General features: G+C 39.8%; 1 protein-coding gene and 2 long non-coding RNA genes across 3 annotated transcripts in view; all 3 read right to left on the reverse strand.

Annotated features, from left to right (window-relative positions):
- Positions 1 to 125: 125 nt before the first annotated feature.
- On the reverse strand, positions 126 to 814 carry LOC136837806 (uncharacterized). The gene is made up of 3 exons (XR_010852781.1): positions 741 to 814; positions 392 to 463; positions 126 to 191 (listed from the first exon to the last, which is right to left on the reverse strand). It is a non-coding gene; the product is annotated as an uncharacterized lncRNA (long non-coding RNA).
- Positions 815 to 1,081: 267 nt separating this feature from the next.
- LOC136837805 (uncharacterized) lies at positions 1,082 to 8,820 on the reverse strand. Its single transcript, XR_010852780.1, has 3 exons — positions 8,747 to 8,820; positions 8,417 to 8,479; positions 1,082 to 1,154 (listed from the first exon to the last, which is right to left on the reverse strand). It is a non-coding gene; the product is annotated as an uncharacterized lncRNA (long non-coding RNA).
- Positions 8,821 to 9,060: 240 nt separating this feature from the next.
- The window catches only part of LOC136837803 (uncharacterized), a 31,429-nt gene continuing 24,233 nt past the window's right edge, over positions 9,061 to 16,256 (reverse strand). The window contains exons 7-10 of the mRNA XM_067102711.1: positions 10,626 to 10,694; positions 9,639 to 9,710; positions 9,356 to 9,419; positions 9,061 to 9,134 (exon numbers count right to left, since the gene is read on the reverse strand). Of these exons, the coding sequence (XP_066958812.1) occupies positions 9,061 to 9,134; positions 9,356 to 9,419; positions 9,639 to 9,710; positions 10,626 to 10,694 (279 nt within the window). The remainder of the gene's footprint in view (positions 9,135 to 9,355; positions 9,420 to 9,638; positions 9,711 to 10,625; positions 10,695 to 16,256) is intronic.

The following is a 16,256-nucleotide window of genomic DNA, read 5'->3' on the forward strand; positions in this document are numbered from 1 at the left end:
GTAATATGTATGTGCTCTGATCTGATAGTTGTTATAGAGTCTTGACGTGAAAAAATTATTTAACATGGTAAAATTCACTGTAATTTATGATCAAACGTACATTCTACAAGAGAGAGACTTACCTTCACTGATGGTTCATCCACACAAAGAACATCATCACTCATGTCGTAGTTGATTGCTTTGTGAGCACCCTGAAACAATAAAATGAAAATCTGTCTTCAAGATAATCCAGTCATGAAAGTACAATACGGTAATTACTGTACATATTATTATGCATGTTCTCTGATCAATGTTAGTTGTTATGGAGTATTGACTTATTATTCACTTCAAAATCAGCAATTTAAGGTTTAGTGAAAAAACTATTTTACATGGTGAATTTAACTGTACTTACCTTCACTAATAGTTCATCCACACCAATATCCTCACCATCGCTCATGTTGAAGTTGATTGCTTTGTGAGCAGCCTGAAATAGAATTAAATTAAAATGTGTCTTCAAGATAATCCAGTCATACAAGTTCAATACTGTAATTATCGTATACAATAATATTCATGTGCTCTGATCTATGTTAGTTATGGAGTCTTCACTTGTTATTCACTTGAAATTCAACAATTTGAGGTTTAGTTAAAACTATTTCACATGGTAAAATTCATTGTAATATGAGAGAGAGAGAGAGAGAGAGAGAGAGAGAGAGAGAGAGAGAGAGAGAGAGAGAGAGAGAGAGAGAGAGAGACTGACTTACCTTTACTGATGGTTTATCGACACAAAGAACCTCTTCACCACTCATGTTGAAGTTTATTGCTTTGTGAGCAGCCTGAAACAGAATCAAATGAAAATCTGTCTTCAAGATAATCCAGTCATGAAAGTACAATACTGTAATTACTGCTGTATATAATAATATGCATGTGCTCTGATCTGTGTTAGTTATGTGGTCTTGACTTGTCATTCACTTCAAAATCAACAATTTAAGGTCTAGTGAAAAAAATATTTCACATGGTAAAATTCACTGTAATATGTGATCAAAGGTTACAGAGAGAGAGAGAGAGAGAGAGAGAGAGAGAGAGAGAGAGAGAGAGAGACTTACCTTCACTGATGGTTCATCCGCACAAAGATGCTCTTCATCACTCACGTTGAAGTTGATTGCTTTGTGAGCAGACTGAAACAGAATCAAATGAAAATCTGCCTTCAAGAAAATCCAGTCATACAAGTACAGTACCGTAATTACTGTATATATAGTAATGTGCATGTGCTCTTATCCATGTAAGTTGTTATGGAGTCTTGACTTATTCACTTCAAAATATGACATTTTCATAATAAAATAAAGTTTTAAGTATACTTACCCAGTAGTTACATTGCTATTGTTTCGAACTGAGCGGCAGCTAGAATTCAAATTTTGCGCCAGCAAAACAAAAAACAATATGGCGGCTAGGAGATACCCCTTCTGTCCACTGGTGGGGGAGTGAGGAACTACTTTAACACAAAACTTCAGTCGTTTATGCCCTACATGCATGAGAGGGGAGGAGGGAGGGCTTCGATCATGTAACTACTGGGTAAGTATACTTAAAACTTTATTTTATTACGAAAATGTCATTTTTAAGTATGTAACTTACCCAGTAGTTATATTGCTGATTCCCACACTACAGGAGGGGGGACCATGAATAGATAGAACTATATTAAATTTGTGTTAATCTTCTTTTATTGGGTAAAAGAAGTGTTGTAAGTTCCTTGCCTGTTAAGTGAGCAATCCATTATGATTCTGCCTCTTAAATATGGAGCTGCTCTTAACTGCAAGACGTGGCGAGGGAGCCATGGGATGTCTATAGCAAGTAAATTATCCTTGTGACCTAGAAGGATTCGTAGGACACAGAGGATGACCAAACACATACCCCTGCTAAGTAAATTATCCTTGTGACCTAGAAGGATTCGTAGGACACGGAGGATGACCAAACACATACCCCTGCTCAGGGCGCAGTACCAACCAAAAAATATAAAACCAATCGATGGGTATCACCACTAGCCTTACACCAAAATTAAACCCCTTAAAAAAACTAGTGACTGAGAGGTACTCCCAAACGCACAGCACCATGTACCCCAGACTCCACAGCAGAATCTAAAACCTGCATCAAGGAGTAGGGGACACTAAGGAAGGATGCACTTCCTTATCACCGTGCCAGCCACTACGAAAGGACCTAGGGTGCTACAATATCGTTTGTTGTCTCCATATCTCATAGATAATGCGAGGCGAACACTGACCTACTCCTCCAAAGGTCGCTTGTATAATAGAAGAAAAAGAGACAAATTGTGTCTGAAGGCCAGTGAGGTCGCAACCGCTCATACTTCATGGGTTTTAACTTTCAAAACATTGCACTCGCATCATCCAAATTGTCATGAGCCTCCACTATTACATTCCGAATAAAGAAAGCCAACGCGTTTTCTGAGAGAGGTCAGGAAGGATTCTTAACAGAGGCACGAGAGATGGTCCAAGTTACCTCTAATAGACGAAATTTAAGTCTAGAAGACCAAGCGCCGGAACCCATCGGGATTATTCAGCGCCGAGTCTCTCCTCTTCTCTGTCAACTAGATCTGTCAGATTACGAGTCTCGAACGACCGTGACCGAGGCCTGGATGGGGTTTCATTCTTGGCCATAAAACTCATATTAAAGGAACAGATAGTGTTTCCATTTGCAAAACCTACTTTTTTAAATTAAGGCATGCACTTCACTTATCCTTTTCGCTGTAGCTAAGGCTACTAAAATTAACGTCTTTCTCATCACCTCCCTCAAAGACACTGTCCTGAGAGGATCGAATCTATCATTCCTAAGCCACTTCAGAACCACGTTCAAGTTCCAGCCTATTAATCTTGGTCCTTCCGTGCTCTCCTTATCTGACAAATCTTTGTCACCAGACCAATTTATAGCATGGTATCGAAGCACTGAACCCAACAGCCCTGTACCCCTTAATGGTAGAAATTAAGTATATCTTAGTTTAACTAGACCACTGAAATGGTCAACAGTTCTCCTTGGGCTGGTCCGAAGGATTAGACTTATCTTACGTGGCTAAGAACCAACTGGTTACCTAGCAACAGGACCTACAGCTTATTGTGGAATCTGAACCATATTGTGACGAGAAATGAATTTCTATCACCAGAAATAAATTCCTCTGATTCTTCATTGGCCACTCGGAGAGTTGACCTTAATGGTAGCGGTACAGTAGACCCTCGTTGAGCCAGCTATCGTATAAGACACTCACCAAGGAGGGTCAGCCGATTTAAAATACCTAATGTTCGACCACGATTTAAGATACTGTTCCTCTGCTCGTCGCGTACTATTTTCCTTTTTATTTACCAAAGGTAAATAAAAAACTTTTCATTATATTTTATTTATACATACTGTTCTGTATTTATACCTTACTGAATCTGAATGTTTCTAACTTGTAACCGATTTAACTTGCGTATGGTGCATACCTTCATTTGAAGTATCGTAGCCAATCACTAAGCGTTGATAGGATTATCTATCTGCTGCCTGACTAGTAGCTACAGTGCGATGTTTTGCATGTTTTTTAGGAAAGAAAAGACCTTGACAAAGCTCAACTTTATGAAGACAAAATCTGAGTTACCGAACAATACTTGTGTTTACGTGGCGAATGACATATGAGAGAGAGAATTGTCAATTACCTCCATGCAGCGTAATTCTATCTGTGTTTACGTGGCAAATGACATGAGAGACAGGCTAGAGAGAGAGAATTGTCAGTTACCTCTAAGCAGCGTAGTTCTATCTTCGGGAGGTTAAAGAGAAGAATTTTGTTTTAAAGCTATGTCAATGCAGCTTTGGCAAATATCTTCTGAAGCCAAAAAAGAAAACATATGTTGGTGCTGAAGATTCTCTGATCAAAGCCAAATCAAAGTCCTTCAAAAGAAGGCATGGTGCTTACCCCATACAAAATGGGGAAAAGGGCACGTTAAAAGAAGAATAAGAAGGGATTCATTCTATCCTTCATGTAACCAGTAAAATACATACACTATTAAAAACTACGTTTTGTATTCAATACGTACACACGTATGTCGTCAGCTTCTCTGAGCAAAAGTTCTTTCTCAGACAGACTACAGCTACAACCAGATTGGCTGGCTGGTTGCCATGGAGATCTGCTAGCCAATGACAGCCCTCTCCTTCTGTTCTATTTATAGAATTGTGTCGTGGCGATACTAATTTTGAACGCTGCCATGATCTGGATTTTTTAACTGCTGATGGCAAAATATTACTTAGTAATTTGCCTTGTATAATTATTTCATGAAAACATGAATTCAACAATTTTAACATAATATAGTGGTATGAAAAATCCCACAACTGTCTGTTGTGGTGTTGCGTCATCACTTACGAATCCTATTCCGGAACGTCCTCAGATTTACGATTGCAAACTGATAATGACATTGGTGGTTATATATATATATATATATAAAAAAAAAAAAAAAAAAACTCCAAGAAATATGATGAAATGTATTTTATAGTCTTAGTTATCGTTAAAATTCACAAGTTGAGTTACAATCATTGTGATCATGAATATATAAATAAAAAAGAAAAAATCTTACTCTTCATTTTGGAGAGACTACTTCATTTTTCTTAACAATTATGCGTTTATGTCTCGACCTATAGGCATCTACGTATTTGGTTGCATTCTATCCATTTTATCATGTTTTATTAACCCTTAAACGCCAACTGGACGTATCGTAAGTCGATTAAAACTGTCCGTCAGGTGACAACCGGACGTACCGTACGTCGACTACAAAAAATTTCAACATTCGGTCAAATTTGACTCGACCGAAATGGTCGAAAAACGCAATTGTAAGCTAAAACTCTTACATTCTAGTAATATTCAATCATTTACCTTCATTTTGCAACAAATTGGAAGTCTCTAGCACAATATTTCGATTTATGGTGAAAAAAAAAAACTCATTTCCTTACGTCTGCGCGGTAACTCGGCCAAAAATTTCAGAAATTCTTTCGTCACTTTGTCGTAATTTTTGCACCATTTTATATTAGCCGTTACATAAAGTTTTATATATGGAAATGTGTACAATTTCATGTAAAATACATCAAAAAATAACTCATAGTGGTAGCTTTTATCAGTTTTGAAATATTTTCATATAAATCACGATAAATAGAAAAAATTTGACCTTCAGTCAACTTTAACTCGACCGAAACGGTCGAAAACTGCAATTGTAAGCTAAACACTTCCAGTCTAGTAATATTCAATCAATTACCTTCATTTTGCAACAAATGGGAAGTCTCTAGCACAATATTTCGATTTATGGTGAATTTTTGACAAATTTTTTTACATCCGCACATTATGAATTCATGCATCATTTTGTGATAATATTTTCTCTGTTGCTTTGATCGTTTTACAATTTGTTATATACCAAAATCATCACAATTTAGTGTACAATACAAAGAAAAAAAATAACATTACCTTTAACCAAGAGAAAAAAAAAAATAACATTAGCTTTAAGCGTTTTGCTCACAGTGCGATTTGTATACAATTATATATGAAATTTTTTTTCGGGCTGTCATATATTTCAATATTTATATATGATATTTTTTTAATTTCTGATGGTTGCATACTAAACTTCAGGCAATGTCAAAACAAGGAGCCAAAAATGAACTCTTAAAATCTAAACGTCTAAACGTGATTTTTGAAAAAAAAAAAAAAAAAAAAAATAATAATAAATAAATAAATAAATAAATAAATAAATCCTTAAATAAATAAATAACTCCCAGCGCTTAACTCCCGAACTACATACAGCAGACACTTTCATAAATAGAGGCTCGGCGTTTAAGGGTTAATCTTTTACCATGCGCTTTAATTCAAACGTTTCTACGTTGGTTTATTATGCATCCTCTTTATAAAGAATAATGAAATATAGTATATATATAATCGCCGGTTAACCCGGACTATCAGCTAAGGCGGACACCCTAGTCCCCCCCTATTAGCCCATCTTAACGAGGGTCCTCTGTTGATAATAGCTTCGTCTTGTTCAAGTACAAGAAAAGATCAGCCACTTAGCGCTAAAGATAGAAGACGACGACGAAGTCGGCCATACAACTGGCGAAGCAATCGAAGTCTCTCTTGGTCTTTTGGAGGATTGAGACAGGAAATCCTGTGTAGATTTCTTCTGAAGAGCCAAAGAAATCTCCATTAACAGTTCCTCTGGAACAGGTTGTTATTATTACGAGGTGCAAAAAACAAGGCCGACCAATGACTCTGACACTCCCTTCTTAAGGAAAGAACACCATAATTCTCTCTTTTTAAGGATGCATAAAGAAAACACAGCAGTCAGTCCGGAAGCAGCGTCGATAACTCCTTAATCTAAAACGTTAAGGACTTCCAATACACCCGTATACGACTCCTCATTCAAAGGAGAACATGCAGAAATCTTGCAGCCCCATGCTCCAATGGACCAGTCCAAAAAAGAACACTGACCACCTCAAAAATACGAAAGATGTGCTTCAACAGGTGTCCAGTTCGAGCGTAGAAAATATAACCTTTGCCGAATTAAAAGCTGAATGTCTCGAAGCGTCGATAAGCCCCGAGAAGTCTCCCTGGGAGGAAGCAGAAACTCCCAAACAGAAGGCTTCTCCGGTCTCGTAGCAGGGTTGTCTCCGAGACGTCAATCTGGAAGAAGGAAAACAGAAGATAGTCTTCTTAAGGAGCCAAGCATCGATCCGTTTTAGTGCTTTCCGTGCCAAAAAAGACAAAAAGATCTTCGTAAGTGTGAAGCACTCTTCTTCCAATCCCTCGAGAGAGAAGAGTCCGCAGGGGAAGGCGCTACATGAGAGAACGAATCCGGAAAACTCTCAAAAATTTCAAAAGCTTCTTGTAAGCAGTGGAACTGTGACTCTCCTGTTCTATTTCCTCATCACCTTCTTCGTCTGCTTCTCTGTCCGAGTGTGTAGAGGAAAAGACTACCAGAGAATGAGTCTTGTTCTGAGTGGGTTGCACAAGACCCAAAATCTTATCCAGTTTCACTTGAATGGAAATCGCCAAAAGGTCCTGAACTTCTTGCCCGAGATATGTCTGGCAGACGAGAGGTGAGTTGGCGCCAATGAATGAGTCGAAGCTTCAGGCGCAAGAATGCGCCGCTGGTGGATTGTGACTCTCCAGTTCTATTTCCTCGCTTCTTAGGTACTGCCTCAGGCGAGACACCGCAAGATCTTTTAAGCCGGCAAGACTTACCCGGAGACCATTGGCGCCTGGCCGAAGACTCTCCCGAACTCAAAAGGTTCGCAAATTCCTCTCTGGAGACGCCTTTCCTAGACGTGGCGAGGGAGCCAGGGGGACGTCTACAGCAACGGCGCTCCTTAGTGGTCAGGGAGTCGACATCAGATCCGGCTGAGGGGACGACTAAGCGGGAGCACACCCCGCTCGCCTCCCTTGGGCCTCCAGTATGCTTCCTCCCAGGGGATGGGGAGTCTAGCAGGGACCTTTGCCTAGGAGCACAAGCAGGCCGAGTATCCACATCCACCACTTCACAAACACTAACAATCGTCACTTTACCCTACAAGGATTTTACATTAGTTCCCAACTTCTCAACAGCTTAAAGCATTAACAAGAATTTCACGTTCATACAGGCTTTGAGGCTGGTCACGGCATCGGCTTTGGGAGAAAGGAAATCAGGTGATTAACAGGAGGGGTGTTAATGGGAGAAATGGAAAGTTCATGATCCTGATTATCTACTTCCTTTGAGGATGCTTTCTTCTATCAGAATCTAATCTTTTCATTCTAGTTGACCACTACAAGTGGTGCAAACGTTATGTGCGTCATAAATTTCTTTAGCTAACCTACTTTTGTACCTTTGCTGCAAACTCTAATTGCCCTGTTCTTACCTGAGCTCGAGAGAGAGAGAGAGAGAGAGAGAGAGAGAGAGAGAGAGAGAGAGAGAGAGAGAGAGAGAGAGAGAGAGAGAGAGAGAGAGAGAGATACTGCAAAGAAAAGAAGGTAGCTAAAATAACACAAGCTGGAAAAGATGTACTCGCTTGTCCTAACTAATTCTTGAAGACAAAACACTAAGTACATCACCAGATTCCAGTAACAGAATAATTGTGAATTCTAGCAGCTGCTGCAAACATGTGTGAACAGCATAAGCCGGCAGAAACGACTGAAGTTTTGTGTTAAAGTAGTTCCTCACCCCTACACCAGTGGGCAGAAGGGGTATCTCCTAGCCGCCATATTGTTTTTTGTTTTGCTGGAGCAAAATTTGAATTCTAGCTGCCGTTCGGTTCGAAACAATAGCAATGTAACAACTGGGTAGGTTACATACTTAAAACAAAAATTTAAGGTTTAGTGAAAAAACTATTTAACATGGTACAATTCATTGTAATGTGATCAAAGGTTACATTCTACAAGATTTTAGAGAGAGAGACTTACCTTGACTGATAGTTCATCCACACAAAGATGCTCTTCATTACTCATGATGAAGTTGTTTGCTTTCTGAGAAGCGAAAAACATAATCAAATGAAAATCTGTCTTCAAGATAATCCAGTCATACAAGTACAATACTGTAATTATTGTATATAATAATTTGCATGTTCTCTGATCTATGTTAGTTGTTACGGAGTCTTGACTTGAAATTCTTGACTTATTATTCACTTCAAAATCAGCAATTTAAGGTTTAGTAAAAAAAAACACAAATTTACATGGTAAAATTCACTGTAATATATGATCAAATATTACATTCTACAAGGTTTAAAGAGTTACCTTCACTAATGGTTCATCCACACCAATATCCTCACCATCGCTCATGTTGAAGTTGATTGCTGTGTGAGCACCCTGAAACAATCAAATGGAAATCTGTCTTCAAGATAATCCAGTCATGAAAGTACAATACTGTAAGAACTGTATATATTATTATTCATGTGCTCTGATCTATATTAGATGTTATGGGGTCCTGGCTTATTATTCACTTCAAATTCAACAATTTAAGGTTTAGGGAAAAAATATTATTTATTGTTTATTTATTGTAATATGATGTGATCAAAGAGAGAGAGAGAGAGAGAGAGAGAGACTTACCTTCACTGATGGTTCATCCACACAGAGTCCTCTTCATCACTCATGTTGAGCTTTTGATTGATATTTTGTGAGCAGCCTGAAACAGAATCAAATGAAAATCTGTCTTAAAGATAATCCAGTCAAACAAGTACAATACTGTAGTTACTGTATACATATAGTAATATGAATGTGCTGTGATCTTTTAGTTATGGAGTCTTGACTTGTTATTCACTGCAAAATCAACACTTTAAGGTTTAGTGAAAAATTATTTAACATGGTCAAATTCATTGTAATGTGTGATCAAAGGTTACATTCTACAAGGTTCATACACACAAAGATGCCCTTCATCACACATGTTGAAGTTGATTTCTTTGTGAGCAGCCTGAAACAGACTCAAATGAAAATCTGTCTTCAAGATAATCCAGTCATACAAGTAAAATACTGTATATAATAATAAGCATGTGCTCTGATCTGTTAGTTGTTATGGAGTCTTGACTTATTCACTTCAAATTCAACAATCTAAGGTTTAGTGGAAACAGAGAGAGAGAGAGAGAGAGAGAGAGAGAGAGAGAGAGAGAGAGAGAGAGAGAGAGAGACTTACCTTCACTGATGGTTCATCCACACAAAGATCCTCTTCATCACTCATGTTGAAGTTGATTGCTTTCTGAGCAGCCTGAAATGAGAATCAAATGAGAATCTGTCTTCAAGAAAATCCAGTCATACAAGTACAATACTGTAATTACTGTACATATTAATATGCATGTGTTCTGATCTATGTTAGTTGTTTTGGAGTTGCAAGAGACCCATCCATCATACCAATGGTGGTCTCTTTCGAGCACACGTGCGCGTTCGTGCTTCATATCTTCGGAGGGAACCAGACAAAGAGGGAACAAGAACACCCCGTTTTTTCTCAAGGAACGGAACTTCTACCATACAATATTTCCGTCTGTTTCTCCCTAAACATTGTTGTCTTGATATATGTACAATCACCACTACTTGCATTTCCATGCAAGCATTCTAATCATGTACTCATAATGTTCCACCGAATCTTCTGCATCAAACTGTAAGCATGTTTCTGTTTGTGAAGACACCAAATGTCTCGCCATTTTTTCACATATATTATGCTACTGCAATGTATTCATTAATCTGTCCCAAATCTCATGGAATTGGCCATATGTAAGATTTCCTGGCCTTTCCATTGATATATGTTTCATCATTGTACGTTTATTGTGCCTCTCACAATCGCCATCTATTTGTCTGCCGACAAACACAGATGTCCGAAACATTACCTCTGTTTTGCTCTGACTGTGTGTAGATGCTACTTTGCAGCTCGCACAGACCAATAACATCTTCAAAGATTCTGTATATTCATTCAGTAAGGAACTACCAATAAACCAGTCAACACCCAGCCAGTATGTCACTCAATCCTGTCCTTACAGAGTCTAGACTTATTACTCACTTCAAAATCAACAATTTAAAGTTTAGTGAAAAATCTACTTTACAAGGTAAAATTCATTGTAATATGTGATCAAAGATTACATTGTACAATTTTAGAGAGAGAGAGAGTGTGTGTGTGTGTGTGTCTTACCTTCATTGATGGTTTATCCACAAGTATATCATCATCACTCATGTTGAAGTTGATTGCTTTGTGAGCAGCCTGAAACAGAATCAAATGAGAATCTGTCTTCAAGAAAATCCAGTTATACAAGTACAATACAGTCATTACTGTATATAATATGCATGCACTCTGACCTTATTAGTCATTATGGAGTCTTGACTTGTTATTCACTTCATAGTCAACAATTTAAGATGAAACCTACTTTACAGGAAGGACATTAAGGAGCATTTGTTGGTCCAGACTATTGGACTTGTACTGTAATTGTTTACCTAAATTAAATAGTGTAATTGGAAAGACGAGATTTTTATTTTTTACAACATAAACAGTATTCATTTACTACTGTATCTAGAAATATTTATGTGAAAAACAACTCCCCAAGAACCTATTTTTCATTTAAATAACATTAACCCTTAAGGGGCAAGCTAAATATATACCACGTACACCCCCAGACCAGGCAAACTTTAAGGTTGGCCAATTTAAGGAAAGAACATATCAGTGTGAAGAGGAAGATATGCAAATGCAAATGGTGTATGAAATAAAATATCTAAGAAGTTTTCCCTACCTTCTACGGGAAGTTGAAAGTGACTATTTACAACTTGTGTGGGGCCTCTTTTACAAGACATTCGTGAAAATATGTAAATTTTTCCAAGATATGCATGTTTTTGCTAATTATGTATTTTATTTTATTTTGCAAAATAATAATTAGAGCTCACTAAATATCATAACATAAGAACTAAAATCAGTAACAAATTTTGAGTATATTTGTCGTAAAATATTTACAAGATTTACTAAGATAGGGATATGCAGTAGCTTTTTGTGAAGTATACGTCTTTTTTCTAATATTTCTTTGCAAAATTACAATTATAGCTAACGCACTATCATAAAAGATAAGAACTAAAACCAACAGCAATCCCTGGGTATATTTAGGGGCAAATAAATAAAAGGACATCCTGGAACCGCAGGGAGGCAGTACATTACCCTCTGAAATCTCAAGGCATACTGATCAGTCTCTCTCCTGTCTGAGCTATTATAGTTGCTGCTAGTCATTTATGGACCATTGAAGTGCTATGAACATCTTTCCCACTACATTAACCCTTTAACGCCGACTGGACGTATTTTACGTCGACAAAAATTGTCTGTCGGGTGTCGAGTGGACGTAAAATACATCGACTACAAAATTTTTTTTTTAAATATTCGTGGAAAAATACTTATAGGCCTGGTTTGCAAAAATTTTAAAACACGCGCCTTGAGGGATGCTGGGAGTTCACGGATCACGCTGTTGTTTTGTTTACAAGCGTGACCCAGCCGAGCATGTGCGAATTTCTTTCTTCTCCCACTAGAAAGCATCAGCGACTTATCGTCAGAGAGTGATTTCTTGACGTGTTCGTGTTTTGCCGAACTTGTGCAAGTGTTAGCGTGTTTGTGACACAATAGGACGTCAGGACTCTGAAAGACGTGTATTGCCCGTCGGTAGTGAGCATGTGAGACGCATTTTAGACTTGGATGCTGGAGAGGGACCAAGCACCCAAGGTGATCTTATGATCGCCGTGTAGTATGGCCACGTGTGGTTGAAAGTGTCTGTGGCCCCAACAGCCGTACCCTGTGCCTTTTACGACCCCTAGGAAACATCGGGGTGTCCTGAGAGGCATTCGTAAACATTTGGGAGGCCTCCAACATCTGGCAAGAGGAGAGACAGAGTGGCGGTGGAAGGGAGATGTCTTCGTCATCTGTTGGAAGGGGGTCCGACTCGTGCCCACGATTACGACCAGTCATGAGCCCATCCAAGAAGAGGTCGTTCAGTGGAAGAAGACACGTCGGCAGGGCCGAGTTGCGTATGAGGAGTCATGTCCAAACGCCTACTGTCATCGGGCACTACAATAGGTACGTGGGAGAAGTTGATCTCTTTGATTAACTCATCCAGTATTATCCCTTCACCAGGAGAACCAAGAGGCGGACACAGAAGCTCCTCAAATACCTCCTTCAATTGGCCCTCCTGAATGCCTACATCCTCTACTGTGGGTACAATTCAGACACCCGGAGGTTGTCCCACATCCAGTTTCTTGAGGTGGCGGGAATGCCCTCATAAACTTCAATCCTGAGGAGTGGCCTTCCAACACCAGCCCCATGCCCCGAGCTCCAGATCTGCCCCAAGAGGATAGGGCAATGTCATTAGGAGGGCCAACCTTGGTCGTCCTGCTCCTGCTGACGCCACCCTTGATGATGCCGCCCCTGCTGCCACCCTCCCTCACATTCCAATGTGTGTCGGCTGCAGGCAGGGGATCACACTGGAGCCCCAGAAGGCGCCAGGGCAGAAACGGTGTTGAAGGTGTGCCATATGAATGGCAGAAGAAGAGACACCTGGTTCATCTGTCGCACCTGAAAGGTAGCACTTTCCAGGATTGGGAGTGTGAGCAAAACTACCACACTGAGAGAGAGAGATAGAGAGAGTTCCCTAAGAGGGACACTGGAGAGAGAGTGACCAGAGAGGAGAGTCCATCTGCAGTGAGAGGAAGAGCAACTCCCTCCTCCAACTGAGATCAGAGAGAGGAGAGAAAAAATGAGAGAGAGAAGGAGAGAGAGACCATGACAAGAATAGAACAAAGAGTGAGAGAGAGAGAGATTCTGCATTGATTTCGTTTAGAGAGAGAGAGAGAGAGAGAGAGAGATACAAGAGAGAGAGAGAGAGAGAGAGATATTTTGTTCATGAGTGGTCTGGTTGTTGGAGTTGGTTTTACGGCTGTCTCTCTGTCTGTCGGGCTGTCGAGATTTTTCGTTTTTTTGGGAGGTCTTGGGCAGTTGAGGTCCAATTTGAAAGTGAACAGGAATTCGTCTGGCTTTTGTTTTTTCGGTACCGATATTGATGGTGCATGTGTCTCTTTTTTGTTCGTTGTTGGTGGAGGGTTTGGTTGAAATTTTGTTTTTGTGGTTTCTGTGTGCTGTGATTGGCGACCGTGGATTTCACCCATCTCCAGCAACCAAAGATCAGGGTGAGTGTTGTTTTGTTTGAGGGTTAGAATTTCCCACATAATATTTGGCGCCCAACTTGTGGGGCAGCTGGTATTGCAGCTCAAGTGAGGTTGGTGGCTGGTAGTGTGACTGAAGAGAAGGATGGAAGAGGAACTGGTAAGGTTGAGAGGAGAATACGTGGTTGAGGGGTGAGAATGAGAGATTGAGGAGTCAGTTGGAGGAGGTGGAGGGAATGCTAGGAAGTGCAAAAGAAGAAATGAAAGGGGAGATGAAAGAGTCAAAAGAGAATGGAAGAGAGGATGGAAAGAGGATGGATAAAAAGTTGGAGGGAATGAAAAAGGTGTGGAAGAAATGGTGAAATTCTAGTATGTTCAAGGGTTTTTTTGGAGAAGGGGCTGTTAGGCAGGTTCTCTGGAATTTGTGAAGGGGCAGAGAGAAAGAAAAAGGAGGAAGAAGTGAATGGAATTTTTATTGAGTGATGAAAGTTTTATATGGGAATAGGAATTTCATGTAGAATACAAAAAGGGAATGAGTTGCAGCTTTATCAGTTTTGAAAAGGGGAATGAAAAGCAAGGGGAAGGAACAGAGGGAACCTTAAGGATAAGTCAGGGGAAGAAAAAGGGAAAAATGCAAAAGGAAACTGGAAGAAGTAAGAAAAATCATTTAAAGGCAGGAAACAAGGGAGAAGGTGAAGGCAGTAGTGATAGTGAGGTGGATGGAGGTGACTTTTTTGGACAAAAGTGGATAAAAAGACGGGGGGAAGAAAGAGTGTAATGAGTAAGATGAATGTAAGTGCAGAAGTGGACTCTTTGTATTCGGAAGAGGGTATTAAAAAGGACGCTTTCATAAGAGTGAGAGTGAAAGTGAGAAAAGAAGTGAGAAAGGCTATGTATGTGAGGGAGGTACCTGGTGTGAAAAAGTATAATGAGTATGGAAGTAGGGATGTCAATGATTTCTTTAGGGAGTATGAAAGGTTTTGTCAGGATAAGTATGGGGAAAGTAAGAGAGTCAAACCCCACGAGAATTAGGAGAGTATTTGACTGGGTTTTTACTTGACATGTAAGGGTTATTATGAGTGTGGGAGATGTTGAGTATGACAAGGTGAAAGCTAGATTAGTCCATCACCTTCAAGGCGTATGAAAGCTGAGTGTTAAGTATAAGAGGAAGAATGAATTTGATGAGGCAAGAATGAAAGCTGGGGAAACCTTGTCACTGTATGCTTGTCGGCTGGAGACGTTGGCAAGGAAGAAGTTTGGGGATGATGGGATAGATGAATACCAAGGAGTTAGTCAGCTGAAGTTGTTAGGGACAGTGCCGGATGGAGTTAGAGAATTTGTGAACTTGAAGCGGAAGGAGAAGAAAAGATGGACGAATGAAAGGTTGACTTGGGGAGAAATTTTGGAAATTTAGAAGATTATGAGCTTGACAGGGTTATAAAAAGAGCAGAAGTGTAAGTGTAAGGGCTGGGGTAGATGAGAGAGTACCAGAGTTGGAAGCTTTAGGGATGCAGTGTTGAGGGGCCCAATGAGAATGGCCGATAGTGTAATAGATAGGAGTGTAAGAGCAAGTAATGTAGAGGTGCCAGTGAGGATGAATGATGGGTTTGTAAGGGAACAACGGGTTGGACGGGTTAGGGATAGTAGTGTACAAAGGGGAAGGTCGATGAGTGGAAGTAAGATGGAAGTGTTTTAGATGTGGAAAGGAAGGACATACAAAGAATGAGTGTAGGTGGGCTTTAGGAGCGTGTTTGGTGTGGGCACACCGGGACATTTGGTAAGGGAGTGTAATGAAAGATAGGGGTTAAATGCTATGGCTTGGTGCGGACAGGTGGGTCATGTTGCTAATGTACCACAAATCAAAAACCAGTGAATGTAATATGTGGTAACTGTGGTAAGAATGGGCATTATGCGAGAATGTGTTCAGAACCTTGAGAGTTGGAAATGTGTCGAATGTGGAATTGAAGGGCATGTATCAAGTGTATGTAGACGAAAGAGGGTGACTGTGACAGCAATTGGGAAACTGAGTGTGAAGGGGTTCAAATGGGTGGATCCTCCAGGATGCAATCGGCAAAGACGTGTGATGCATGTACGTGAGGGGTTGTTGCAAAGGGGGCTTTGCTGGAAAGATGACGAGTGCATGAAGCAATTTGTTTTGATAGAGTATGGCAGAAAACAATAAGAAAGGGAAGAACGTAAGTGAACGGAATGATCGTAAGTTGTGTGATAGGGTGTATGAGTGCCAAAGTGAAAATGAGTGATAAAGCGTGTAATACGGATGAATGGGATGGTATGGATAGAACGTATAGTATATGCGGGTTTGATATAACTGAGTTGACTGAACGTGTAGGGGTTGGTGAACGGTTGGAGGTGAGCGAGAGTGTAAGAGTAAGTTAAAGCGTAGCAGTGATAGAAAAAGTGATTGAAAGCATGAATGAATCGTTGCAAGAATTGGAAAGGTCAATGAGGAATGGGATGGGTTAGTTGAAGAATTGGGGAGGTATTTGGGAATGAGTTAGAGGGTATAGATGAGATTGTGGATGAAATTGAGAGTGGTAATAGTGAAGAAGATAGCGTGAATCTGAGAGAGAATGGAGGAGAAGATGTGAGTTTGAATGTTGCTAGAAGAGAGAATGAT

The sequence above is a fragment of the Macrobrachium rosenbergii genome, unplaced genomic scaffold (assembly GCF_040412425.1).
Source record: "Macrobrachium rosenbergii isolate ZJJX-2024 unplaced genomic scaffold, ASM4041242v1 13864, whole genome shotgun sequence".
NCBI lineage: Eukaryota > Metazoa > Arthropoda > Malacostraca > Decapoda > Palaemonidae > Macrobrachium > Macrobrachium rosenbergii.